The 26,060-nt window shown below is 38.5% G+C and overlaps 2 protein-coding genes across 8 annotated transcripts; one reads left to right on the forward strand and one right to left on the reverse strand.

Annotated features, from left to right (window-relative positions):
* Window positions 1-107: 107 nt before the first annotated feature.
* Window positions 108-25,053, reverse strand: Nipped-a (Transcription-associated protein Nipped-A). Of its 7 annotated transcripts, none has more exons than XM_083036749.1 (15): window positions 24,820-25,053; window positions 24,548-24,726; window positions 17,848-18,079; window positions 15,650-15,731; window positions 14,093-14,246; window positions 13,684-13,983; window positions 13,403-13,597; window positions 5,290-13,260; window positions 3,764-5,158; window positions 3,218-3,392; window positions 2,882-3,128; window positions 2,691-2,781; window positions 1,839-2,387; window positions 1,185-1,398; window positions 109-970 (listed from the first exon to the last, which is right to left on the reverse strand). In XM_083036749.1, the coding sequence occupies exons 5-15, from the start codon at window positions 14,213-14,215 to the stop codon at window positions 630-632; spliced, it is 11,601 nt and encodes a 3,866-aa protein (XP_082892875.1). In that variant the 5' UTR covers window positions 14,216-14,246; window positions 15,650-15,731; window positions 17,848-18,079; window positions 24,548-24,726; window positions 24,820-25,053; the 3' UTR covers window positions 109-629. The 7 variants fall into 7 exon arrangements, with proteins under 7 accessions (XP_082892877.1, XP_082892875.1, XP_082892871.1 ...); XM_083036745.1 differs by lacking the exons at window positions 24,548-24,726; window positions 24,820-25,053 and adding exons at window positions 19,432-19,558; window positions 19,707-19,845; XM_083036750.1 differs by lacking the exon at window positions 17,848-18,079.
* Window positions 14,253-26,050, forward strand: LOC145935419 (NACHT and WD repeat domain-containing protein 2). The gene is made up of 26 exons (XM_083036755.1): window positions 14,253-15,037; window positions 15,176-15,264; window positions 15,672-15,788; window positions 16,042-16,245; window positions 16,365-16,509; window positions 16,805-17,030; window positions 17,090-17,288; window positions 17,581-17,823; window positions 17,889-18,086; window positions 18,269-18,408; window positions 18,556-19,158; window positions 19,246-19,351; window positions 19,419-19,591; window positions 19,766-19,985; window positions 20,159-20,371; window positions 20,614-20,815; window positions 20,894-21,017; window positions 21,095-21,448; window positions 21,530-21,748; window positions 21,831-21,977; window positions 22,048-22,253; window positions 22,330-22,529; window positions 22,678-22,847; window positions 22,933-23,091; window positions 23,276-23,465; window positions 25,706-26,050. The coding sequence occupies exons 1-26, from the start codon at window positions 14,935-14,937 to the stop codon at window positions 25,853-25,855; spliced, it is 5,100 nt and encodes a 1,699-aa protein (XP_082892881.1). The 5' UTR covers window positions 14,253-14,934; the 3' UTR covers window positions 25,856-26,050.
* Window positions 26,051-26,060: the final 10 nt, after the last annotated feature.

The following is a 26,060-nucleotide window of genomic DNA, read 5'->3' on the forward strand; positions in this document are numbered from 1 at the left end:
TTTATAGAAACTGTAAATATATTTTTAAAACATCGTGTTTATTCTTTTTGAAAAAAAAATCTTTATTACATTTAATATATATATATTTTAATGTCAAAAATATTTATAATGAATAAAAATTATACGCATTAGTTTTATTTTTCGTCTCTCTCAAGAAATTTTTTTTACTGGATCTATATAAATTATATTTAAAATAAAGCTTATACATACAGTAATGTGCTAAAAAAACTTAAGAGGAATTTTATATTACACTGAAATGTTATGCCCTTTGTGAAAATGAATCTAAAGATAATGTAATAAATATACATGCTGAGAGGAGTGATCATTGAAATATATAAAATTCACAATTTACAGTTTCGTCTCATCATGTTGCTGTACATATCGTTTAATAATATTAGATAGCAGTATTATATTATATATTATAAATAATATCTATTATCTTCAAATTTATTTTTATTCTCTCTTATTTTCTAACTTTTCAATCCAAGAGCAAAGGACAGTGTTATAGAATATACTATACCCAACGAGCAAAGACTATTGAAAGAAAAATAATAAAAATAAAAAAATGATAACAATCGTTCCTTTTCGTTGGCAGTACGAAACTTTTGAAAGACTGGACGTACTCGATCTTACAACCACGGATGCCACGAGGGATCCATTCTGCAGAGATTATCGTGACTGTTGGCGGCAGCAACCAGGGTGCTGACCTTACTATCGATGCCGTCGAAATTTGCCAGGGAATTCAGCCTCGTGACGATCGCGGTAACCGCGCGGGTCACCATCGTTATCAAGAGCTCGCCCTTCAGATCGGTCGGCGCCTGTGACGCACCCTCGGCGTCTTCCTGCTGCTTGTGATCCGCGATTACCTCGTCCCGCAGAATCGCGCGAAGTATCGCTTGCAGTTGGAAGGTGGGTTGAACCAAACAGCGCGCCGTGGCGATCGCGCTGGCGGTCAATGGTCCGCAAATTCCTGTGCAAACGATTAATTGCAAATTAAAGCGAGAGAATTTAACCATCAGAATTTAACAATTACCTTTATATTAATGGATTTACAAAGGCTATCTATTTTAGAAATACAAATACTTGAAAATGCATTTAAATATAAGAAAGACGATACTTGTATCTAAATATTTCTCATCGCGCCGCGATGAGAAGAATAGATTTAGATTGGTATAAGACTGTACCTGTAGTTGTGAGAAATTCGAGGATATTGGGCGTTAGACGGAAGGGTACTGGTCTGTTCGCATCTAATTCTCCAGAAGTGTCATCAATGTCAAATTTGAAATATGCGATATTGATCAGACCGGAATCCTGATGCACGTACATCATGTCGGGATTGAGCCGCGTTAAGTGAAGCACGTACTCGGCAAAACAAGTCAGAGATAGCTGCAGCGTGAACTGAAAACAAAAAAAAGATAAGATAAACATATATATAATATGCAATAATTGTAATCTTGGCTAAATTCTTTTAATAGCTATTTTTCTATTCTTTTTTATAGCTCAAATATATTCTTTTTTTCTCTTTTTTTATCAATTATAATTATGAAAGGAAAAAATAAAGCATTCTTTAAGATCTTTTTTTTTTGCATTTTAGAGACATTATGAATAAAGAGTTAAATCTTGTGTGTCCAGAAAACATAATTTGTCATTAATTTGAAAAGTTTTAAATTCTTGTATTAAGTGAAATTAAGATGAAGTTGTAACGTAGAAAACAAGATGACTTAAATAGTTTATACAGCTTATTAAAATGTATCTTTATGCAATACAAAATTAATTAAAAAATTGAATCAAACTTGCGATATGCTTTAAGCCATTAATTAGCGTTTCAAAATACTGACCATTTTTCTGAATGTCCAGTAATCGGTGGCGCCGGGGAATGTCTTTATAGCCCAATCCTTGAGCATAGTTTTCGCAACCATTGAGGATTGCACTTCCTTCAGAACATCTCGTAGCACTTGATGACTGGCTTGTGTGCCTCGTGCTTGTACAGCGGCTAATTTTTCGTAATATCTAGCGATGGGCGCGTCGTGTTCCATTCCTAGCTTGGCGCAGCTTTGCTTGTAAATGTCCAAGAGAGAAATGGCTGCCGGATTGTCCTCGACGAGTCTCATTTGAGGCGAAACGGCGACAAGTCGTGGTACTGTAAAGTGTAAGAATCTTCGCGACGTTTCTTTCTGTTTGGTCAAATAGTGATTCAACATTCGCAGCAGTTGTAAAAGCCGTTCTTCGCGCCTGGCGTCTCCTAGACCGGCATCGTTCACCACCAGATAAGGATAAAGACGACCATTGTGGCCGCGAATACGTAATCTCCTGGCGGCCGTGTTGTGTCGTTGAACGACTTCAACACATGGCATAAATCTGGCTATCTTTACGGAATAATGCGAGTGCTGAAAGAAACAAAATTTATCAAAATATTAACAAAATAAGTATTTTCTTCCGTTCAATCTCGAAAGTTTTTATCGTATGCTTGAACAAATATATAAATATAAAATTACAAGTATATATGATGTATTATATATTATATATAATTTCTAATTTCACAAGCAAATCTTCTATTCTCAATATTTCCTTCGGTCTCTATTCATATTATTTTTAGAGTACGCAGAATAAAAATATTTATTTGCGCGAAATTACATATATTGTACGTCAATTTAGAATAGAAAATTTTAAGATTTGACTAAATCTCTTACCCTTGGTATCAGAAATTCACCGGGCAATTCAACTTCCGCAGTTTTCAAGCTAAAGTTACTCAAGAAACGGCATTCCTCGATTAAGAAAGATCTGTGGAAAAATATGAAAATTTGTATATTCGAATAATTGTAACTCGAATCGTTATTTCAACGAATAATGCGCATTGCAAGATAATTGAAGTATAAATTACTTTGGCAATTGTTTCGTTTTTTCCTCTAGAATCTTTATCCACTTTTTCAGTTTACTGATAAGATTGTGCAGTAATCTTGCCCCAGGTACAGTGAAGTCAAAGTCGCTTGTGAATTGACCTTTCATCTTGTGAAAAACGGGATCCTGTACAGTGGCTTGAGCTCTACGTGCTAAAGATTCTGATCCTGCAGAATTGCTCATATTTTGCGAGGACGAGATTTTCTGTAAATCGTTCTGCAAATCGTTTTCTGTAAATCGTAAAATGCACTATTTAGAAAAGGATCTCTTCTTTTCTTTTCGTCCAATCATTTATGATTAATAGAGAAAATGAATGTACCAATTCCAGTGCCAAAAGTCGATACAAGTTTCTTTACAAAATTGAGAGTATGCGGAGTTATTGTCGCTTCACTAACAGCTCCACGATTCTCGAACGCTATTGCATAACATTTTGCAAGTCCTTGTTTTAATTGCCTTAAAACTTCTTCATACCATGTTTCACGGAAACATACCATCTAAAATATAAATTTTGTTTTGTATGAGACAAGATTTTAAAATATTAAACATTTTAGCAAGAAAAAATTCACATTAATTAAATATAATCTTAATTATAAAAAAATTTAAATTACCAAAATGTTTAAATAAACTTTGAATGAATTCTTTATCAAAATAAGAGAAGATTCATATAAAGATGTAAAAAAATCAAAATATTAAATCAATAAAATAAAAACCTCTATTACCAATAAATTATTTTTTTTATATTTTTACTATATAATCTCTTTTTATATATTTTAGACACACATACTAAAAATAAACGTGTATGTATACATTCTTTATATTTTTTTACTCTATATCTTTTACTATAATTTATTTAAAAAAAACTAACCTGATCGACTATACCCTCCAAGCTGGACAAGACAGTTGGATGAATGTCCCTTTGCAAGTGCATAATTTTTGAACACCTCCACATGGGCGGAGTGGCCCGGGCCATAGGTACTGTATGACTCGTTTCCGATACTCCGCCCTGCTGCAATGGCACATTTCCTGTTACAGTAAGACCTCGATCTTCTACGCCGTCTTGGCTCTTGTTCGCTGTCAGTTCGCCGCTCTTATACCTCTCCATCTGCTCCAGCTGTTCTCTCTTCAGCGTCAGGTAAAGAGTGCGTATAGAAAAGTAAACCGCTTGTGGGAACATGCGACCCACCTGACTGAGCAAATTCAGGATTATATTGTTCTCGTGGCGCACCAAGTACATCAGCAACTGCGGTACCCAGGGTAACCACTGAATCGCCGGTACGCCAACGGCGTATTTATCTACGGTCTCCATTAGAGACGACTTGTCGTCGTCGTATGTGAGTAGCCAAAGAATTTTGGCGATGTACTTTCTGGATTTGGATTCGTTTTGATGACGGCACGCATGCAAATAGCAAACGAGGGCACTTATGCCGACGTTGATTTGACGTGCGTCGCGTATAAAAATATTTTCAAGATAATCACCCCACAAAGACCAAGCTTTGACCAGAGTGTCGTGAAGCTGGACCGCGGCGGAGAAGCTTTTATTGGCGTCGTCCGAGCGGCCGAGTTGCGATTGAAGTAAACCTTTCCATGCATAAAATTCAGCAATCATCTCCTTGGTGAAGTAGCTCATATTCGTCGATTCGAGCATATCTAAACCCTCTTGTAATTCGGTTTGTCCGCCCATAGTGGCCATCTGTAGATAACATTTCACCTGTTGTCTAATCTTTTGGAAACAATCAATCATAGGTACGCTTGTGGGAATCGAATAGATCTTGGCCAACGAGTCCAAACATACGCCGCAGAGATTTTGCTTTCTCGCGATTTTGCCAAAATGAATAATAGCCTGCATAGAAGCGTGCACACCCAGTAATGAGTGATTGGTCGTCTGATCTTGTTGAGAATCATAGTGGTTGGAAATGAAGGTATAATGATGTTGTCGCCAAGTAAAGATGTCCGACCAATGACTCAGATCATCGGCTATCACAGGCAGTCGATTGCGCCACGTTTTCACGATAGCTTTCATATCGTGAAGCGAAGTGCTCCTGCCGTGTGAAAGTCCCTGATGGATTTGCATCGCTTCCTGTAGTTCCATTATCTGTTGGGCTGCTTGCAACAGCGGCTGATGGACGTGGCTGACGATGTGAGGAAGTCGACGCCATTCGCGCATACACAGACCCGACGCGAGTTCGACGTAACGTTCCACAGTGCTGAGATGTTGATCTTCGTTGCTGCATAAAGCTAAGAATCCGCGATACAAGTTGATCTATAAAAATATAGTAAAAATTAATTAAAATACTGAGTTTATAGTAGAAGTACGCATCTTCTTTTTAGTATTAAACAAAATTTATAATAAAAATGTGTATTTATAATAAAAATTGTTAAATCGATTTATACCTTCCAGGCCATTTCTCTCGGGCAATTATGCTCCACCTGCGTGAGAATGTCCTTCATCACCGGCCAATTGGGAACACGCCACGCACTCTCTAGAACGAGGAAGGGATTCTTGTAGTTGTTATGACTGCCCAATTCCAACAAAATCTCCCATTGATTCATCTCTTTGGTGGTACGCTCCCAATGACGCTCCCAGAGAAGTACTTCCTGGTTGAGAAGATAAGACGCCGAACCGGACGCAAAGTCCTGCCGATACTTGCTGAAGCACACCTCGTACGCTCCTTGAGCCTGTTCGAAGAATCCTTGTTGTTCCAGTGCGATTGCGTGCAGGGTTTCCTTGTAGTATGCGGGTCTCTTCTGCCAGAGACCCGACCACATATCTTCCTCGCACAGTAACGAATACATTGCCGAAAGCATATCCACTACCTCGTAATAAGGACCACCGATATATTCGGTCTGTTCGACCTCGTCGCGACACAACTCGGGTTCGCATTTGATCTTCGCGGCCTGGTTACCAACTAAATTAATATCCGTTGCCATCTCGGAGGCCATCTGTTCCAGACTCAGCGTTATCCGGTGCCAAACGTTGTGCGACTTGCCCAGATATTTCATTACCGGTGGCGCTATAGCCACCGGCGGATCGCAGTGCGCCAGGGCTTCCAAGAAGGTGCCGAGCGCACTCGGATGACAGTCCTTCTGGATGACGTGCGCTCCGCTGGCGACGAACGGCGGCATCTCCGCCATCACGGATCTGAGATAAACCTCGTCCAAGATACCCCATATTCGTGGAAACATGTCCAACCAGACACGTTCTGCTAAATTCGTGTCCATGTGACACAGCTGTGCGGTCGCCAGCAGCAATTGTTCCGTTCTGATCTTCTTCGCGTTCTCCATAAAGCGAACCTGCTTAGTAATCATTCCTAAAAGATCGAGCTTCTCGGTGATCTCCTCGGTAGCGGTGGTCGCAGCAGTTGATTCTGACAGATTGGACATCCAGGCGTCCATCTCAATTGTTTCCTTCGTGTCTTTATCGGTCATTTCGATATCTTGTGGCTCTTCACCAGGGTGATCGAGATGACAGACAAAGAGCTTTCGTTCCTTCCTAGCCTTTTCCTTCTTAGCCTTTTCCTTGCTATCCTTTTCCTTGCTATCCTTTTTTTTCCTTTCCTTTTCCTTCCTCTCTTTTTCCTTCCTCTCCTTTTCCTTGATCTCCTTTTCCTCCTTGCTATCCTTTTCCATGACCCTATGCATAATGGACGTGATGCTGGGCAGCAAAAGATCTTCATTGGTCATTTGTATCTGAATCGTTGAATTGACAGTAGCCAGTAGCAGTTCGATGCATTGCTTGATCCAGTAGTGAGGTCCTATATTCTCCCAGTTCTGGCTGACGATGATGTATAAAAGACGATCGGGCAAAAGTCTCTTCATCGATCCGTCAAACACCTCAAAGAACTTGGCTCTTACTTGCGGCTGTACGCAGCGCAGACCGGCCAGAAAGGCCTGTTCTAATTTTGACGTTAATTCTGTCAATTTCAGGCTCTCGTCGCGATAGACATAATTAACTAACTCCAAGAATTGTTTATTCAACTCCAAATCGTCGGGAAAGCGTTTCTCGACATATTGCATCATTTTTACCAATAATATAGATTTTTCGCGTAAACTGGGCGCTTGATTAATAGCGATGGTGGTTTTATTTTTCATCCATTCTTCCAATATCTTCGTAATGGCTTTCATTACCTTGACGTCTTGTGTTTTTTCAATCAAACCGACCAGGATCGTGCCTATGAATGACTTACGCATATCGACACCCATTACTACCACACGATTTTTTACTAAATCAAGACTGAGAATCAGCAATTCGCTCGTCACGGGATTAGCTTCACTTTGCGCCGGATGTAAGTGCTCCTTGGCCATCCTGTGCAATACTCTCATAAACGGTGTTATCAATCGGTCGATGTAATTAGGATTATTCGTGCAGGCAGCTTTAAGCATCATGAGCGTGCCAAATAACGAACTGGGCACGGCCGTCGGGGTCTTCTCGTAAGTGGCCAGTCCTTCCGCTATAAATCTACCCACGGTCGTGTACAATGTGTCGAGCTCCTCGTATTTGGAGGCTACGTTCGAAGAAGTCGGTTCAGCTGGAAAGATCGTCATCAGTCGTGAAAGCAAACCGTGTACTAGACGTATGACTTTAGTATTATTGTGGGCAATGCAGGCGCCTATCTCGCACTGCAATGGTTTAAAGCTCGCGAGTATCTGTTCGCGCTTCATCACGCCTAGCAAAAACGTCAGCACTTCCAGCGCCGTGCTGATGTTACCAAAATTGGGCTGAGCGCCGACCACGCTGGCGAGAACTTTATCGAGCCAGGCTAGTTCGAGATCACATTGTTCGGCGACCCACACATCAGGTTTTAGAGCCATCTTCAACAGAGAAACGCAGCGTCTGGACAGTTGCTCGCCTGGGTTACCGTGGATTGTCGTCACATCATTTACTTGACACGCCAAGCGAAGCAGAAAATTTAGAACCGCGTCAGCATGAGCTTTCTCGATAGGTTTTGCGGATCCTGGTTCCATTTTGGGTAAAATGAGAGGCACAGGACTGTTGCCAGAGGATGTTGTCTGAGAGCTCAGGCGTTTTCCTGCCGGGTCTTCGGTGATCGGCCGTTTATTCGAGCCCGACGGTTGCACGATCACTTTATTGCTGTTTGACTCCGCAGTCTCAGCTTCCTCCTTGATCCTATATAACTCCCATTTCACAATAACTTCTGCAAGCTCGACGGCAAGTCTTCTGTGCTCGATAGTGGCAGTGGGACTGAATCCCATACGTTGAATAGAGTTCACTATATGTTGGACCAAATGATGCCTGACTGGATAATAAACTTTGTAATGTCTTACAACTAACTGTAAAATATGGAATAATTGTTGCATAGAATGACCCTCTTCCACGATGATCTTCTTTGTCCAGTGTGTCAGCATGGTATTACCATCCTCCATCCGTACAGGCATCGCAGGGGTTAATATTTCTAGCGCCTGTCGCACGACGTTACGCGCATCGACGGCATGCGCTTTCAATAAACTATGAAATACTTGTAAGACTATGCGTTTGTGAATAGCAAATTTAGCTATTATGTGACTGAGAAGAAGATGTCCATGGTATCTAGTCGTCGGATCTACGCAATTTTTGCCCAACAGGCAAGGCCAAGCGAATGTCATTAAGCGACGCAACTTATTTCCTTGCCTCTTATTCGTCACATCGTGAATGTGTTGCGACGCTTGTTCCACTAGAAGGCAAGAAAACTGTAACAGAGAAATACGAACACAATCGGCAGAACCGAAAGGATTGTCCGGGTCGATGATCTTGCTGATAAATACTGACACGACGTTCTCCGGGTTGTCTTGATAAGGCATGGGCGCACCACCGACCAGTTTAGTACCCTCGCCTCTTTCAAAGCTTACTGCAAAACACGGAATAATGATGAGTTGTAAGACATTGGCTTTCAACTCTTGCGACATGTTGTTCGTGGGAAAATGTTCGACGAAACGGAAGAAAGCACTTCGCTTCCACTCGACTGTGTATTCTTGGGCTACCGTGTTTTCCAAGAAATCTCTGAGAAACTGAAAATCAGGTACAAAACGGGCGCACGTGGCCCGCAGCAATTGGAATAGCAGATCAATGTCGTTCGGTTGGTGACGGAAATAATGTAATAAAATCTTGACGATATGCTTCGGCTCCTTCCAATGGCAGTATTCAACGCTCTCGACCTTCTTGTGTAATGCCTGATAGTCGTCGTTATACCAGATCTGTTTCAACGCTCCTATCAATTGACTCTGCGTAGATAGCCACTGTTCGTCAAATTTGATAAGTACACCGATAATCTTGATCGCTCGATATTGCAATTCGCTTTTCTCCGTGTGAGTTAAATTAGAATTTGTTTGCGAATGAGCGAGCAGCATCGTGACGAGTCGCGTCGTACTGTTGTGCAAAATATCTCGGAATGGTTTAGCGTCCTTGTGTCTGATAAGATATTCCAGGTATCTGCTCCACTGTTGATCTTTGATATTGTTATCGTGCAGAAACAGATTCAGCGTCTCTGTCGGATAACGTAGAAGAAATTTCATCAAAGGTACCCTGAAGGGACTGGATACCTCGACTAGTAGTTTTTTTTCAGTTTGCAGCACAAATCTACAAAGTATGTCGATAAACTTGGGAGACGCCGTCGGGACTTCGTGAAATATTCCTATAATTGTGGTGATTTTTTGCTCATTCTCGCCGGACTTTGATATACCTTTGGGGGAATGAACGAGATTATCCAACAATTTTTTCAAATGTTGCAGCAATTGTTCACATAGGGTGACACTGAAAGTACTAGGAAACAGTTGCGTTAAATATAATAATCTTCTAACGCAGTTCAAGCTGAGATTCCTGTGATCACCCAGTGTCAGTAGCATTGGCCGTATTATCGTGTGAACTGATTCCATGTCGATCTGAAAACCGGCGATGAACATTTTCATGCACTCGTAGGCCGCTTCCTGCAGTTCGGCGTTGGATTTTTCTAAAGTTTTGTAAAGAACGGAGAATATTCTCTCTCGACAGCCAACGATGTAATGGCAGGTTGCGAGTGCTCGTAATGCCGATTTCCGTAGAGGCATCAGATTCGAAATTGATTTGTAACAAGCCAGTTTATTGAAATTAGCCTCGTCTGACTCGCAGATACTTAACAGCTCATTGAAGAATACTTTGTGCTCGTGTATGCTTAAATCTATGGTAAAGAGACGTGGATTTAAAGTAGTGCAGAATGTATTACCATCCATTAAGCCGATCTGTGCATTAACAGGTTGATGCTTCAAGAGATGCTTTTTGGGCGGTATCATATCTGCTAAAACTTTCTTGTGCGGCTCCATCACCTCTGTTACCGATTTGTTCTGTATTTCGGCCAGCTGACGCAACGAGGCCATGGCCTGTTCTCGTACAATCGTGTGCGGCGACGTTACTTGTTTGACTAATTCGCGAGTGACCTCGTATAAGCTTTTATTTTGTGCTTCTATCAATTCTGCGTTGCCTTCTTGAATACCAGGATTGACACAAACTCGTAACATCTTTTCCAGATTCTCCTTTGCCATGTCAATAGCACCATTAGAAACTTCGTCGGTTAGATCCATCATGACAAATACGAGAGCCTTCAGAAAGACAAACAAATGATTGAGAACCCATTTAGTGGCCATTCGCTCAAACAGAAACTTGATTGCTATGCATCCACCTAATTTAGCGTACCAAGCTCGCTCGTAGCACAGTGAACACATTCTCTCCGCCAGATATTCCATGAAGGGCAATTGGCAAGCTCGTTCTTTGGAACCTAGAATGTTTGTCGCCGTTTCTAATATTAACACAAGTGTCAAATATCCCGCTTTATACAGTTCTCTTTCATCGTGAGCCATTATAACGGCGAGGGCGTCGATCAACACAAGTGGATCCTGTTCTTGCGTGTCCTTGCCAATTTCTCGTTCCGTCCAGCTAAAGAGACCTGCCTGTTGCGCTATGGCAATCATCGTGTAGTGTCTGACGACGGAAACAACAGTACCGAGTACCGATGGTCGTAGATCCTTGATCTCCGCAGCAATAAACATACCGGTTAGCGCGGTTTGCTGAACGTTTCGCGCCACAGTATCGGGGCATTTGTAGTGAGGTTCCTGTTGATGCGGTATCTCGCCCTCTTTAAAACTCGGGTGCGTAAACAACTTGTGCCATAGGCGAGCAGTGTCGTCCAATCTCAAGGACGCTGCCAAGTAACAGTATATGACTTCCCAGCATTGTTTTCGGTAAAATAGATCCGTCGTACTGGATTTCAATGCATTGAATGCAGCCTCAATCACCTTTTCCATCGGGAAATCGATCGGTTGGACAGCTCCCTCGAAGTAAACTATCACGTTAGGCGAATTGGTCTCACGATCGTTGTATTCCAGTTTCTGAGGCTCGATCATCATTCTCCGATTTCCACCGCCAAACTTTCCAAGAACGCGAAAGGCTACGTGAGCTTGATCGGTAGAATTGTGTAATATTCTCCACAAAGCTTGCATCAATTCTGCACGAATGGGCTGTATGTGTTCATATAAGAAATCTGGTTGCAAATTGTCGACGCATAACTCGAGAGTACGAAGACCTTGGCTTACCAAACAGTAACTTCCATTGAGAGCGGAAACCAGAGGGTCCATTAACATTGGAAGATATGGCAGAAGCGAACTGAGACGTACTGGTACGGTTAAACACAATTCGACGAAGAGATCTTTCATATGCTGCCTGTGTAAACCAGATTGCAATCTGTTTAGTCCTTCCAACATGTTAGGCAGCAAGGGTAAAAATTCCTGATATAATAAATCATGAGATCCGCCACCAATGGATCTAAATAAGGCGCGCAATAATAGAAAGTAATTGTATGGTTCCTTTGCCGACATGGCAAGCTCCATAGCGCGATTAACAATTAAATTTAAGTGTGGTCGTAACATGTGTTCGTTTTCGGCCGGAAAGAGCGAGACACTGCCGAAAACGAGTTTAAACAGTCTTAAATACAGATTACTGCGTTCAACATTGGAACCCATATCGCTCATTCGCTCTAATAAATATTCCACTAATATGGTAGCGAAAGTCGACGAGATCGTATGACTGGACAAAAAGGCACTTCCGATAATTTGCAAAGCACAATTCTTGAAGATTCTCTCGACCATATAATCTATGGTCATGGAATATATCTCTTGAAATGTTTGGGGATTCATTTGTGTGAATACGTTGCCGAAGAGCTCCAATGCCTCCTTTTCCTCTCTTGTTCGTATGGTTTGAGATTGTGGCGCTCTGCCAGGTTGTACGGGAGCACCGATTATGGGTGGTCCTATCGTATAAATATCTAAAGCTGGTAACGCCCATTTAACAAGCTGTATGTAAATCAGAGTCTCCTTTGGTTGAAGTTGATTGGACTGTGTTACATCGCTGGCTCTACTGATGCAGTTAGACGTTATTGCTTTAGCACCATGCACGAGACTTTTCACGAGATTTCTATAATCCGTTACATTGTAACTCATCGCTTGCGAGGTCGGAAAACCAAACTTTGATTTCGGTGTCTCTTTCTCTTCGTTTGCGTCGACACCCGGTTTTGCTGCATCCTCAGCTGTATTTTCCACTGGAGCAGGCCGTAATTGTTTCGCTTTGTTTCGCAGAATCGGTATATAGATTTTGGATATGGTCTTAAATTTCAAAACAAACACTAACAGTATACGCATCAACAATTCTCGTCCTTGAGTGCTGTTTTCAGCATCCGATCTTTGCCTAACCGTATCTACCAAATTCATTAGTAATTTACAAGAGACCATCTGAACAGCCGTGGGTAAAGTTTGATCGAGAAGATTCTTGCCGTATAGGTGCACTGCTCTGGAGACATCGGTCAGAGGTAATTGTAATCTGACATGATGAACCAAATCAGCAAGCGTAGAGTAAGCTAACGGTCTGAGAGCTTCGTGAGCGGTCCAACCATGACCGATGAAAATATCTTCGTTGAAGAAGATCTCCATGTGCGGGATAAATTGATTTCGTAGATCTGTCGCGAGTATGTGGCGAGAGGCGATTACTAGTTCTTTGCGCAGATGCGCTACTTCCATGGGACAAAGAGTGAACAAACCTAGAATGCCTTTGACCAACATCGTGCTGTTTTGGGATATCACATCCTGGTACACTCTTATGACATACGCAAGGAAAGACAACGTTTTGACTTGAGCGCCCATAAAATCGACAAAGACCTCCTTATTGAATCCGGGAGATGCTCGATGTTGAGGACTCGGTTGAAGCGATATAGTTGTTATCACGATCGGGATGAAATCCGATACATCCTGATGTACGTTCTGTTTATATAATTGATTCATTAACACCACAATTATTGGCAATTCTTGAAGCACTTTGAAGGATAGTACTGCTTTCGGAATCAAATTGTACTGAAAATAGTAGAGAATATCTTAATTAATCTTTACGTTCTCTTTTTATTTATATAAATATATGTTACCTAATTATGCTCTATATAATATAAAAGAAGATTCTATAAATTTAATATTAAATAAATGGAAGTAATATACTTACTGTCACAACAGTACCATCGGCTGCTTTCTTTTCACTTTGTATCGCTGTAATAGTGAAAGTTTCTTTCAAAAGAGCTTCTATGTTAATCTCTGATAAATCTTTCACTCGTAGAGGAGGACGTGGTTCGAATATTTTTGACAAATTCTTTGGTAACTCACTATACACAGACTTGACAAATTGCAAAAAGTATTGTATCTAAAAATGAAAGAAAATATTGAAATATTGAAATAAATATTTTAGAAATGCAGAGTTACAAATGAGAAAGAAAACATTACACTCACTTCTGGATTAAATGTCGGCTTATATTGCCTATGCAGTTGAATAATGATGCGTAAACATACTAGAACATTTTCTTCATTATCTGTTTCTAACAATTTGGACATGAGAGTTAAAATTGGCCTGACATATGGACGCAAGCAATCATTGCTCGGTAATCTGTGTATCATTTCCAGAATTAACTTTCTGACTTGTTGAATATTGTACTCCGATATGAAATGTGGTTCTCCTTCTTGCAATATCTTCAGAAAGATCTTCATCATATGATCGAGAAATGCCGGATATTGTGACGAACACATAATGATCTGCATAAATTAAATTTTTAAATACGTATTACTTTCCTCAACAGAGATCAAGTAAAAAATTGTGCCTAGATAAAAAAAAAATTTTAATGAGACAGTTTGTTTCAGTCACCTCAAAATTTTCTGACAATTCTTGGGCTGCCTTCAGTTTTAGCTCGTCCTTTGAAACTGGATCAGCCAGCATAGTCACATATGAACGATATGTGTTCATTTGCGTCACTGGGTCAGGTGCCATTTTGAATGTTTCAATAGATCCTTGGTAAGCACTATAAACAATCCATATATATAGAAAATCTGTATAGAAATCAAATATACGATACATGCAGAAGTGTGCAAGACTATTCAAAGTTAAAGCATAAATTGTCAGAGATGGAGCATATTCTTTCAATTTTTGGATATTTAAGACAAAGAAAAATCATTAATAATATACATCTTACATCAAATGTATTAATGATTTAAGTGTTACATAATTTATTTAATACAGCATATATTTTATATTTCTTTGTCAGATTATCCAAAGGCTAAATTATCTAAAGAAATACATATGTTTTAAAATCAATAGCTCTTTCTATATTGTGTAAATAAGTAGCCTTAGCAACCACTTTGTTCAATATGCTAGAAATCTTTTTCGTTTGCATACAGTATTACATATCATTTTAAAAAGAAAATTTTTTGCGTAATTTGCAGCATGATATAGAGGTACAATGTATAAAAATATCATACAGACTATAGCAGATAAATAATGTAAGATTTCTGTAAAATGAAACACTCGAACAAAAATGTCTCTGTATAACTCAAGATACTATATTCTTATTATAGATGTATAAGACATTGGCAACGCAATGCTGATCTCACTCAGTTTATTGATATTGTTGCAAGCGACAAGATCTTGACTGCATTAAATTTTCAATTCAGAATTAACGATAAAAAAAGGTGCATTAAGAGACAAAAAACATGGATGAAACAACAATTGATTCAATCTTCTCGGGATCTTTAAAGTCCTTACCACCCGTCAGTTCGAAAATTGTGCGGATATTTACAAGTTCGACCTTTACTGGTAAATTATTATTAATAATTGCAACAAGAAACAGTAAAAATGATAAAAAATATAATATTAAAAATGAAAAAAAGACATAGTAAAGTAGTCATTTTTTAAAATTACAATATAAAATAACAATATATATATATATTTCAGACACAACAATGGAAAGAAATACTTTGATGGCTCAATGTTATCCCAAAATCAAGGATTACTGTAGAGAAAAGCACGGCTTAGAATTTCAGGTAAGATTTGACACGAGAAAAAATGTAATACATAGATAAGATAAAGTTTAATATATATATATAATAAAATGAGTCATATATCCTAACAAAATTGATTTTTACGGTACCAGGTACCAGGTACCAGTTATATATATATAATTCAACCTTTTGATATTTGATAAAAACAAAGCAAAAACTTGATAACTATATTTAGAGATCATACGTTATACAATTTTTACATTTTTATTAATTATTAGCTGCGTTTGCATAAATTGCTGTTGTTGTTTTTTGTTTTACTATATCAATTGTAATAAATAGTTTTTCTCACATTTCATTATTAATGTAAATTTATAACATTATTGCATTATTAATTTTTTTAAAATAGTGAAATCAAAATTTATCTTACGTAATGGTAAACTTTTCCGTAGGTGGTTGATATGAGATGGGGTGTACGTGATGAAGCCACCGATGATCACATGACTACAGAGCTGTGCATGAGAGAAATAGAAAATTGTCAGAGATTGTCTATGGGACCCAATTTCGTTGTAAGTAAATAGAATAAATAGTGTTGCTCTTAAGCTATTTAATCTTTCATTGTGCAAATTATTTGTTAAAAATTAAAAAAATATTCAATAAATCTATATTCCTGCAGATATACATAGAATAAACTTCAACATGCTGTAATTTCAGAATTACAACAAAGTTGAACAGTAGAGAGTTGAATTTCTGAATCTTTTAAAATTAAGATTCTTAATTCTTACAAGTAACGAATATAATTAAATATGTCTTCGTACACAGGTATTCCTTGGACAAAAATATGGATACCGTCCTATACCGACTTATGTTCTTAGTTCGGAATTAGAGATGTTGAGGACAGAATTGGACGGTCAAGGGATGGACGTTAGTGTTCTGGACAAGTGGTACAAGAAGGATAGCAATGCTGTGCCACCTACGAGCATATTGCAACCGATTTCGTCTATCCTTAAAAACTTTAACAATAAAGTAAACAACTTTCAAGAATATTTAATAATTATAAATGTTCACTTAAGCAAGCGAGATTAATTATTATGTAATTATTTCTTTTGTACACTTATATATTTTCTTGTTTGTGCATCTTTAAGAGAATACCTAAGTTGCAACAAGAAGATCAAGCGATCTGGTGGGATACCATGTGCAAAATGCAAAAATTGTTCAGAAAAGGCGCGCAATCCTTGTTTAATACTGGAAAATTTGACAAGGATACGATGCACAACTATTTCATGTCTGGTGTGTTAGATAGATCTAATATATACAGATTGATGTATGAGAAAAAATAATTGGCCTTAGTATCAATTATCGATTAATTAATAAAAAAAAATATACAATTTTATATTCATAGAAAAATTTTTAGCTCTATTTTTTCAGTACTATTTTTAAAATACTACACATATTACATTTCAAACATGATATGAAAATCGCTTTTCTTTAATAATAAAACTATTATCGAGACATTACATTGATACTAAGGTCTAGATATATTTTTCTATTGTAATGGAATCATACAAAATCAATTTCGAAACAGTGACCGAACGAGAAGTAATTAATGGCGTGCTAAACGTGAAAAATACGAAAAACCATTGCCTGGCGTATGTACGATACATAAATAACATTAATCTTCAAAATCTGAGGAAGGCCAGTCTGTTCTTGGATATAGCTAACAGAAGTTTGGATAATGAAGCCTCTAAATTATTAGCTAACCTAAGAGACGAGCGACTACCGAATAAAATCGAGAGTACAAATTTGCAGAGGTAATGTATAAGATGAGTAATTTCGTTAACGAATATTTTACGTAAAAAACATTATGTAGATACACAGTGGAATGGATCGGAAGAGAGGGTCTGGATCCTGAGACCCATAGTGAGTATCTTCAGCACTTTATAACTCACTTCTACAGAAACATAGTGAAGCTTGTAGATCGTGCTATGAGAAAGGAAGACAGTTCTGCGCAGGGACAAATAATAACTGAGATTTTGCAACACTTACATGCTTGCAATAATTCTGTAAAGGTAAGCTTACAAAAAATTTTACTAAATAGCAATATTAGATTAATGCGTAAAATTTATCATCTTTTCAAAGATTGTATGTGTCTTTTAAATAAAGTTAGAAGCAAAATTGAGAAAAAGTCAATGATGACTGTTTTCATTAAGATTATTTTGAAAAATTATTAATAAAAAACGAATGTAACATAAATCTAATAATTAGATAATTTTCTTGTGTCTGAATAAATTTGTAAGTTTTTATATATTGCTATTCTTGATTCTGATTTTTCGTGAATCATTCAGTATCTGTTTGCCGCAGGTATTTTACGGACGCGAAGATACTTTGGAGAGGATAAAAAATCACATGCTAGGCAACAGCGATAAACCACTAGTATTGTATGGGGAAGGTGGATGCGGCAAGACTTCTTTGTTGGCAAAGAGCGCCGGTTTGACGAGCAGCATCTGGCTGAGTGGCAAAAAACCGATCAGTATAATTCGTTTTCTTGGCACCACCCCCGATAGCAGTGCGCTTACTCCTACATTGATCTCAATCTGTCAACAAGTGAGTGTTTTGTTGTTTAAATACCTCTTAAAGATGAAAAATGTTAAATCACTCTCTTTTCTCAGATCTCCTATAATTATGGATTGTCGTTTGAAGAGATTCCTGACGATGTGGTACCGCTCACAGCTTATTTCAAATATTTGTTGACTTTAGCTACCACTGAACAGCCCATTCTGTTGTTTCTGGATAGCGTTGATCAATTGACAGGTGTACAGGGTAATAAATTGTCATGGTTGCCCACGAGGTTACCACCAAACTGCAAGGTAAATATGAATATAATTATTATATGATGAACATATGGAAACTTGAAATAAATCATTCTGTTTGTGTGGAGGCAGAAGATTCAATGCAATGTAAAATTAGATGTTTTCATGTATGAGAGAGCTCTAGCTCTTATTGAATAACATATATGTATATTTCATGGTCACATATATAAATATTTCAGATGATTTTATCATGCGCAGCAGAGGAATCGAATCCAATAATTTCTAGAGATTATCAGTTGCTACGCAGGATGATAGATACAGAAGAAAGTTTCATCGAAGTAACTGCCTTGGGGGAAGATCTGGCTATGGATGTGATAAGGTGAAGAAACTCATCAATATCACGATTATGTTACTAATGAAGAAGAATCGTCTTCAGATTAATTAAAGAATATATCCTCAACTTTTCTAAACTCCTTTTTGTTGTTTTTAAACACTTTGTTTATTATTGCGATAACAACTTTTGCAGAATGTGGATGAAAACAGCCAGGAGAGATCTAAATAATTATCAGTGGCGTCTAGTAGCGAACGCTATATCAAAGTGCTCCTTGCCGATCTTCGTGAAACTCGTGTTCGCGGAGATTTGCAGGTGGCGAAGCTACACGAAACCAGCGGACACGCATTTGGCCAGCACAGTAATGGACAGTATAATGATGCTATTCGAAAGGATCGAGAAGCAGCACGGCAAGATTTTGGTCTTTCACGCCTTGGCCTATATCACGGCCGCTAAATCGGGTTTATCGGAATCCGAGCTCGAGGATCTGATCTCCTTGGATGATAAAGTCCTGGACGACGTTTATCAGTACCATTTACCACCTGTGAGACGTATTCCGCCTCTGCTCTGGACTAGAATAAGAAATGATTTACCTAATTATCTGAGCGAAAGAGAAGCGGATGGTGTGAGCGTTTTGAACTGGTACCATAGACAATTCAGGGACACGGCTAAGGAACGGTACTTCAAGAACATGAACATGGCGATGTATTTTCATTCGATGATCGCCGATTATTATCTGGGAATTTGGGGAGGCGGCAAACCGAAACCTTTCAAGTACACCGAGATACAGAGACATCGGTAAATATGATGAACTGTTATAAAATAAAAGTCTTATTAAGAAGATATTAAAAAGATATTATATAACAAAATAATTTTGATTTATAGATTTAATTTAACAGACAAAGAAGGTGTAGCCGACAGAAAAGTACCGGAGCAACCACTAGCGTTTTATTCAAAGGAGGGAACTATCTCGAGATACAACTTACGAAAGGTACTTTGACGAATACCATAATATAAGTGTACTATTATACACACATCTGTTTTTTTCGTAATTAAAGTTTGGCGAGTTACCGTTTCATCTGGTGAGGGCACGACGTTTTAAAGACCTTTTTGAGAATGTTTTGTTCAATTATGAATGGCTGCACGCTAAGCTAAGCTCTTGCCCCTTGCAAGCTGTGCTTTCTGATTTCGAAGACGCCTGTAATTTTATCGATGATCAAAGTTTAGTGAGGTAAGCCAAACAAAAAAAGTTCGAGAAAACATCTTAATCTTTTCAAATATTTTAGCTATTTCAGACATTGATCTTTTAGAAATTTGAGTTCTTCCAAAAATATTTTGTAAATTACTTGTATGTTATTTTGGTTTCTGATATTCTTGTATGGTATAATCCAAAGCATCTTTTCAGAGAACTGATGCTGGTCGCTGATGCCCTGAGATTGGGTGGTGCGATTCTAGGAAATCATCCAGACATGCTTGCACCCCAATTGATTGGCCGATTGTTGCCGGAAATCGATGCAAACGTTAATGTGAGGATGTTACTTCGAGCATGCGACCAAGACGGCGTCAAGAATTGCGCTTTACTTCCTCTTTATCACTGTCTGCATACACCTGGTGGACCGTTGAAAGTAATATATATATCTGTTTTCAATAATACTTCTTTTCAATAAGAGAGTTTGTTTTGTTTCAAAGCGATTGTTTATTGTTTGAATTGTATATTGTATGTGTGCGTATGTGTATAAAACTATATATGTTTTCACTCTATCATGCAATATTTCTGAATTATGATGCTGCTTTCCAGTATTCATTGGAAGGCCATCAGTTTGCAGTATTCGGATTTTGTCTAACATCGGATTATCGCTACATAGTATCGATATCCAATAAATTTATCACCTGGGATTTAAGTACTAGCGATATGACGAGGGACGTCAATCCTGGGGTAGAAGGTATAATGCAACGATTGGTCTTAAGTCCCGATAACAGATACGCTGCAGCTTTTACAACCAATTATCAGGTAAAACAAGCTATTAACTCTAAGAAACAAGATTGTTGAGGAAGGAAGCAAAGCACTTTTGATTTAAAATTAAATGAAAAATAAGACTCGTATTTCTTATTTTTATATCTTATAAAAGCTTATAAAGCTCTTTCATTTTCGATTGTTTAAAAGTTGTTGAATGTTCTTCAATATTTTCACTCATTGTAAGAGAATATCAAATTAGAAAAATATTTCACGATGCACAACGCAATTTTCTGTAGAGTGTCGTTTTGAATACCTTGACGAGTGAATTCGTTGTCATTGACAATCCTTTACCAAACGGGGATGCAGTGTGCGGCGTGCACCTGATGAATCAGTACGCCTTTATTTATGGAAAATTAGGTTGGTGCAGATTCGATCTGCGAGGAAACCTACTCAACACTTACAGCAATCCGGAGGATTCCAATAAATGGCCGATTTTGCGTAAGAAATAAATCTTTCGCGTTCTATATGCATATTTTTACTTATGCATTCCTCATCCCTGTATTCTTTCATGTACAGACGTGGCGTATACGAATTTGGATCACTATGAGATCATATTCTGGTCAGGAAGTCTTGACGACACGCGTATGCTTTTGCACACTTATAAAAAGAAGACATCACTCGATCCATTGGAGTTTCACAGGTAAAAAGATAAAATTTGTATTAAAAGTGATCATGTTCGAAGAAAGAAAGAGAGATAATAGCAGTAAAATGTTTCAGCGCCATGGTTATGACGAAGAACAAAGGTACTTTGTACGCGTGTACGAACAAGGATGATTACAGAGTCGTGAAGTATATTAGCGACGAGACCTCGTCTTATTGGGAAAAGGTTTTCGATATGCCGCGGGCATACAACGACGATGTGGAATATCTATTGCAGTTAAAGTTGGACGGGGAAGAAGAGATGCTGTTAGCGACAACCGGAAATGGATTTATAGTGTGGTTCCTGGAAAGCAAAAGCGACGCGCACGTATTAATGTTGCCGAACGGAGTGAGAAACATTAGTACGCGAATGATGTGCTCAAACTCTGTCATGGTCAGCGGCACCAAGAATTATACTGTCGCTGGCGTAAGGTAAACTTGAATTCTCGCGAGAAAATGGAAAAGAATTTAGAGAAAAAGACAAAGTAACATGATTCAAATTACCTTTTATAGGAAAAATCTGTACGTTTGGTCGCTCGAGACGTCTGAGTTGGTAAAGATACTAGACGCGCACTTTGCGAGGATCATCCAACTGGAGGCCTTGACTGTCGGAAATTGGAACAGCGTTGTAACGTCGAGTATCGATAGGAGCGTCAAAGTGTGGAACATCAACAATATCTTCGAGCAAGTTCACGTCATCGATAGACATGAATTGCAGATAGATATGATAAGGTAATTCTGAGTTTAATGATGCATCGTGTTAAACCATCCGCATTGATCCGTTAGATTTGTGATTCATCATATTCCAAAACAGTTTAGCTGAAGAGGGTAACTTGGCCGTTACGGTCACCAGAGATTGCGTGGGTATTTGGGATCTGCAAACAGGCAAATTAATGTCAAAGCTAGCAGATAGTCCGTTAGGGGCAATTGTTACACATGCTTGTATTACGCAAAATAGCAGGCAAGTAATCTCATCCAATTAATAAGTGTCTAATTAAAAGAAGAGCAACTATAGAAAATCTTATTTTCAGATATATCATATCGACAGAATCAGGTAACGTTCTCGTGTGGAATAGAATTATGGAGCAAGTATTGTTCAAGGAAGAGCAAACGAATGTTAAACAGTTAACGCTGATAGAAAATTCGTCAAAGTTCTTTGCCGTCTCGAGGCCCAATAATCCTGCGGGAGTGGAAAACGTGCGAACTACGGCGACTCTCGTTATGAGAAGTATTCCTGGTAAGGAGAAAAATTCTCGATGCTTTCATATCGTAAATATTCTAGAAGAAACGTTAAGAAATATATTTTATATTAGATGGCAAAACGATATTCTCTTTCGAATATCCTGTAAGAAGTAATATCGGTACACCTTTCCGACAAGTTGTGATAACATCAGACGACGCTTTTCTGGCGGTACCAGCAGCTGACAAAGGCAATAGAGATTGTGTTACAATTTACAGCGCTAAAACAGGAGCTTTGATCAGTAAAATACCCATAAAATTGCCTGGATTTAAGGTAACCGAGCTCAATTAATAAATAATTGGTTCATTATTTTTGTGATGGGACGAATCAAAGCTTAACATACAAGAGAGAATTTAAATATAATATAAAACAAATAAATTTACATATATAAAATCATACTGTTAGAAAAATCTGTTAACAGGATATCATATGTATCACTCCTATGCCTAACAAACCGCAATGGATAGGAATTATTGGCTCTGATAAGGGTACAATTCTTGATATTAATAAAAAGAAGATTATACGTACAATTCCAAAATGGAGTGGAAATATTAGCAAGGATGGCAAATATACTTTGTATGCTCCTAGCAGGTAAGACATAGTGTAATTGTGTGCAATCAGATTTAAACATTGTATCATATATTGTGTTATGTTAAGTGAATGTATTATATGTTAGAGGTGGCCTCGAACTCATAGAGTTAAAGAAAGGCACAAGCGTGAAAACATACATATCCAAGGTAGCTGAAGGGGTATTCACTGTTATATCGATGTTTAATCGTACAGACGAGTATGTGCTTTATTATCACAGTGGTCGAAAAACTATTAGAGTTTTCAGGCAAGTAAAAAAAAAACTAATAAAGCAATTAATGTATTTAAAATAGTAAAAGATGATTTTAAAAGTTCATCCACCTTATTTGTGTTTAATTACATTAATTTGGTTTGTTAAAAAAATGAAATTTTATATATATATATATATATATATATATATATATAAAACATGTAAATAATTTGTTTTTCAGATCTTCAGACTGTGAATTGATAGCAAATTATAGAGTGCAGGCTGAGCTAAGTGCTATCGATAGTACACATGATGGCAAGAGCATTGTTTTGGGAACAGTCGATGGCTGCGTGTCAGTATTGGCAATAGCTGATCCTAAGAAACCTGAGATGAGGGAATATCTTGCAAACGTGCCGTCACGAGACGAGCAGGTAAACGAAAAAGTAGATTCAACAGATATTGATGGTGGTAACTTGTGCCTTTTGCTATTCCAACTTTTGAATTTTACGTATAGTCGCTATTCATGCAACACATTCTCTATTTTATTCCCTATTTTAACATTAACTTCATTACACTTCATTAATCCTCTTATTACAACTAATGATACATTTATGAGATATAGTTTTATAGTAAATATAGTTTTACAACAGAGAATTAAATTATTTCAGCATTGTGTTTAACGTTACAATGTTGAAATAATTCAGAAAGAAGAGTTTTACATGTTTTTGACTTTCTTATAAATCATTTTGCAAGGTTTTGACACATTTTATAGTTACATTCCATATATAATTGTTTATTTTATTTTCTTTGTTGTGGCAGATTATAACAGTTTGGTTTGTAAGAAAATGATTTCTACATATTTACAAAAGACGAATCGTTTCTTTATCAAAATTTCGAAGGAATACGTGTGCCTTCGACGATTTGATTGTATATCTTTCAAAATTTTCGCTAAAGCCTAGTCTACAATGGCAGTAAAGGCTCATTCAGACAGGACGCGTCAAGCGTCAAGCAGCGAGCAGCAACCATTCAACAACCAATAAGCGAGGTAATATTAGCAATGGCGTAAAAAATATTGCCTCGCTTATTGGTTGCTGCTCGCTGCTTGACGCTTGACGCGTCCTGTCTGAATGAGCCTTAAGCAGTATAGAGTAAGCAGTAAGCAGTAAGCAGTATGAAATGGGAATTGCCCATTTCGTTACTCCCGGTCTTTACACTTCCACTAAAAACAGTATACAATGACAATAACAAGGCTGTAGAATAGAGAGTATACTGTTTTTAGTGGATGTAAAGACCGGGAGTAACGAAATGGGCAATTCCCATTTCATACTGCTTACTGCTTACTCTATACTGCTTACTGCCATTGTAGACTAGGCTTTAAATGTGTAAAAGTAGAAGAACGGAAGTTCATGTTTACACGCGTTTTTTTAACAAGTTAGGTTAGGTTAGTATTATGGTAAGAGATTTCTCATCAAATTTAAGCTGTTGAAAGTTAAAGGAAACATGGAAAACTTACGTGAAATATCATCGAATAAAGTCAAATATCTGCGCTCGATTCAATCATCCGTAATACTTCCTTACTTCGAGAAAATAATTGTCATTCTTCTCTCTAAAGGAGCAGTGTCCTTGAAAAGTCAGATACACTTAATCTCGCAGTTATCGCTCCAGCCTATTCACTTTCGTCCTTCCTGCGATCTGAAAATAACTCGGTATCATTTCGTATCGTCTCGACGACAATTTTTCGTGTCTTTTTTTAACCACGCAATTTATACACGTGTTATATTTCACCTGTTTGGCACCGGCACAAATCGCGCATCGTCGAACGAAAAATTCCTCTTGGCCTTCAATACGAATATCCGTCCTCCGATGCTTCTACGATCACGAAGTCATCCAATTCCAATGAAAGACGAATATAGCTTTTACGTTTATATTCCTGTCACCCGTGCACAAAAAAGAAAAGGGTCATAACCCAAAACGCTGCTTCTTTCGCGCGTGTCACTCGTGGATCGTGGACTCGTATGAATTGAGCACAGCTGCGTTCGAAAATCCGTTCTTTGCGCGCAAGCGCCAGGTGCGTTCGAGAATCTACCAATCGGAAGCCTCCGCTCCTTTCGCCCCGATTGGTCGATCAAATTTCGCCGCACTCGACGGGAGAGGCTCACTTGCGCACAGTACAATTGCACACGTTGCAATTGCACACCGTTTTACTATTTCTATTAGACATATAAAGTTGCGCACAGTTCTTTTGCCCACAGTTCTTTTGCGCCCCGTGCTGGTAGGCACTCCTACCGGCTGGGTGGGTGCGGGAGGGGGGGCCGAAGGCCCCCCTTGCACCTCCCCCCGTGTGTGTGTGTGTGAATAGAGCATGTGTCGCGCATTTTCGTGTCCAATTGCACGGTGTGCAAACGAACGGTGCGCAAAAGAACTGTGCGCAACTTTATGTGTCTAATAGCACGGTGTGCAATTGCAACGTGTGCAATTGTACTGTGCGCAAATGAAGGCTTCTCCACTCGACGAGCAGATTTTCGAACGCACTTGACGTTTCGCGCGCAAAGAGTTAAGTACACATGCGTAGTCACGATCTACGAAAATAATGGGGCAGGCGAAGAATACGAATTTCGCCTTTTCTTTTTCGCGCGCCGGAAAAATCTTTCTGATCCTCCTCATTTCACAGTGGAAGAAGAAAACCGAGAAGCACCGAGCTGCAATAAAATTCAAGGCCGCCGCCCGGATCGCCCGGGTAACTCACGATTTATCCGCGAGCGTGAGATCGACGAATGGAGTTTCGGAAACGATCGAAGAAGCGGACGAGAATATGGAGTAATTGATTTTAGCAATTATAGATCTCCGATATTGACACATGTGCGATGCGATATATTCTGTAGCTAACTGTAGCCGTCTATGCTTTTGTTGTTTATTCAGCGCTGAATCGTGAAAGCGGCAAGCTTGATGATCTTTCCTGTAATTAGTGGACCGCTTAATAAAGGAAAGGCGACACGCACACGCATACATATAGTAGCACAGGTACA

Source organism: Prenolepis imparis, unplaced genomic scaffold (assembly GCF_030444845.1).
Source record: "Prenolepis imparis isolate NDT839.2.m4 unplaced genomic scaffold, iyPreImpa1.0 SCAF_4, whole genome shotgun sequence".
Classification (NCBI taxonomy): domain Eukaryota; kingdom Metazoa; phylum Arthropoda; class Insecta; order Hymenoptera; family Formicidae; genus Prenolepis; species Prenolepis imparis.

Bases quoted from the DNA above. Each gene is read 5' to 3' on its own strand.
- Nipped-a (XM_083036751.1), bottom strand. From the start codon at position 14,215: ATGGCACCTGACCCAGTGACGCAAATGAACACATATCGTTCATATGTG. The intron at 13,261-13,402 runs GTAAGTATATTA...TACTATTTTCAG, and splicing joins CCGATGGTACTGTTGTGACA to TACAATTTGATTCCGAAAGC. The intron at 5,159-5,289 runs GTATAAATCGAT...ATATTTTTATAG, and splicing joins CGAGAGAAATGGCCTGGAAG to ATCAACTTGTATCGCGGATT.
- LOC145935419 (XM_083036755.1), top strand. From the start codon at position 14,935: ATGGATGAAACAACAATTGATTCAATCTTCTCGGGATCTTTAAAGTCC. The intron at 19,159-19,245 runs GTAAATATGATG...TTTGATTTATAG, and splicing joins ACCGAGATACAGAGACATCG to ATTTAATTTAACAGACAAAG. The intron at 22,530-22,677 runs GTAACCGAGCTC...ATCTGTTAACAG, and splicing joins TAAAATTGCCTGGATTTAAG to GATATCATATGTATCACTCC.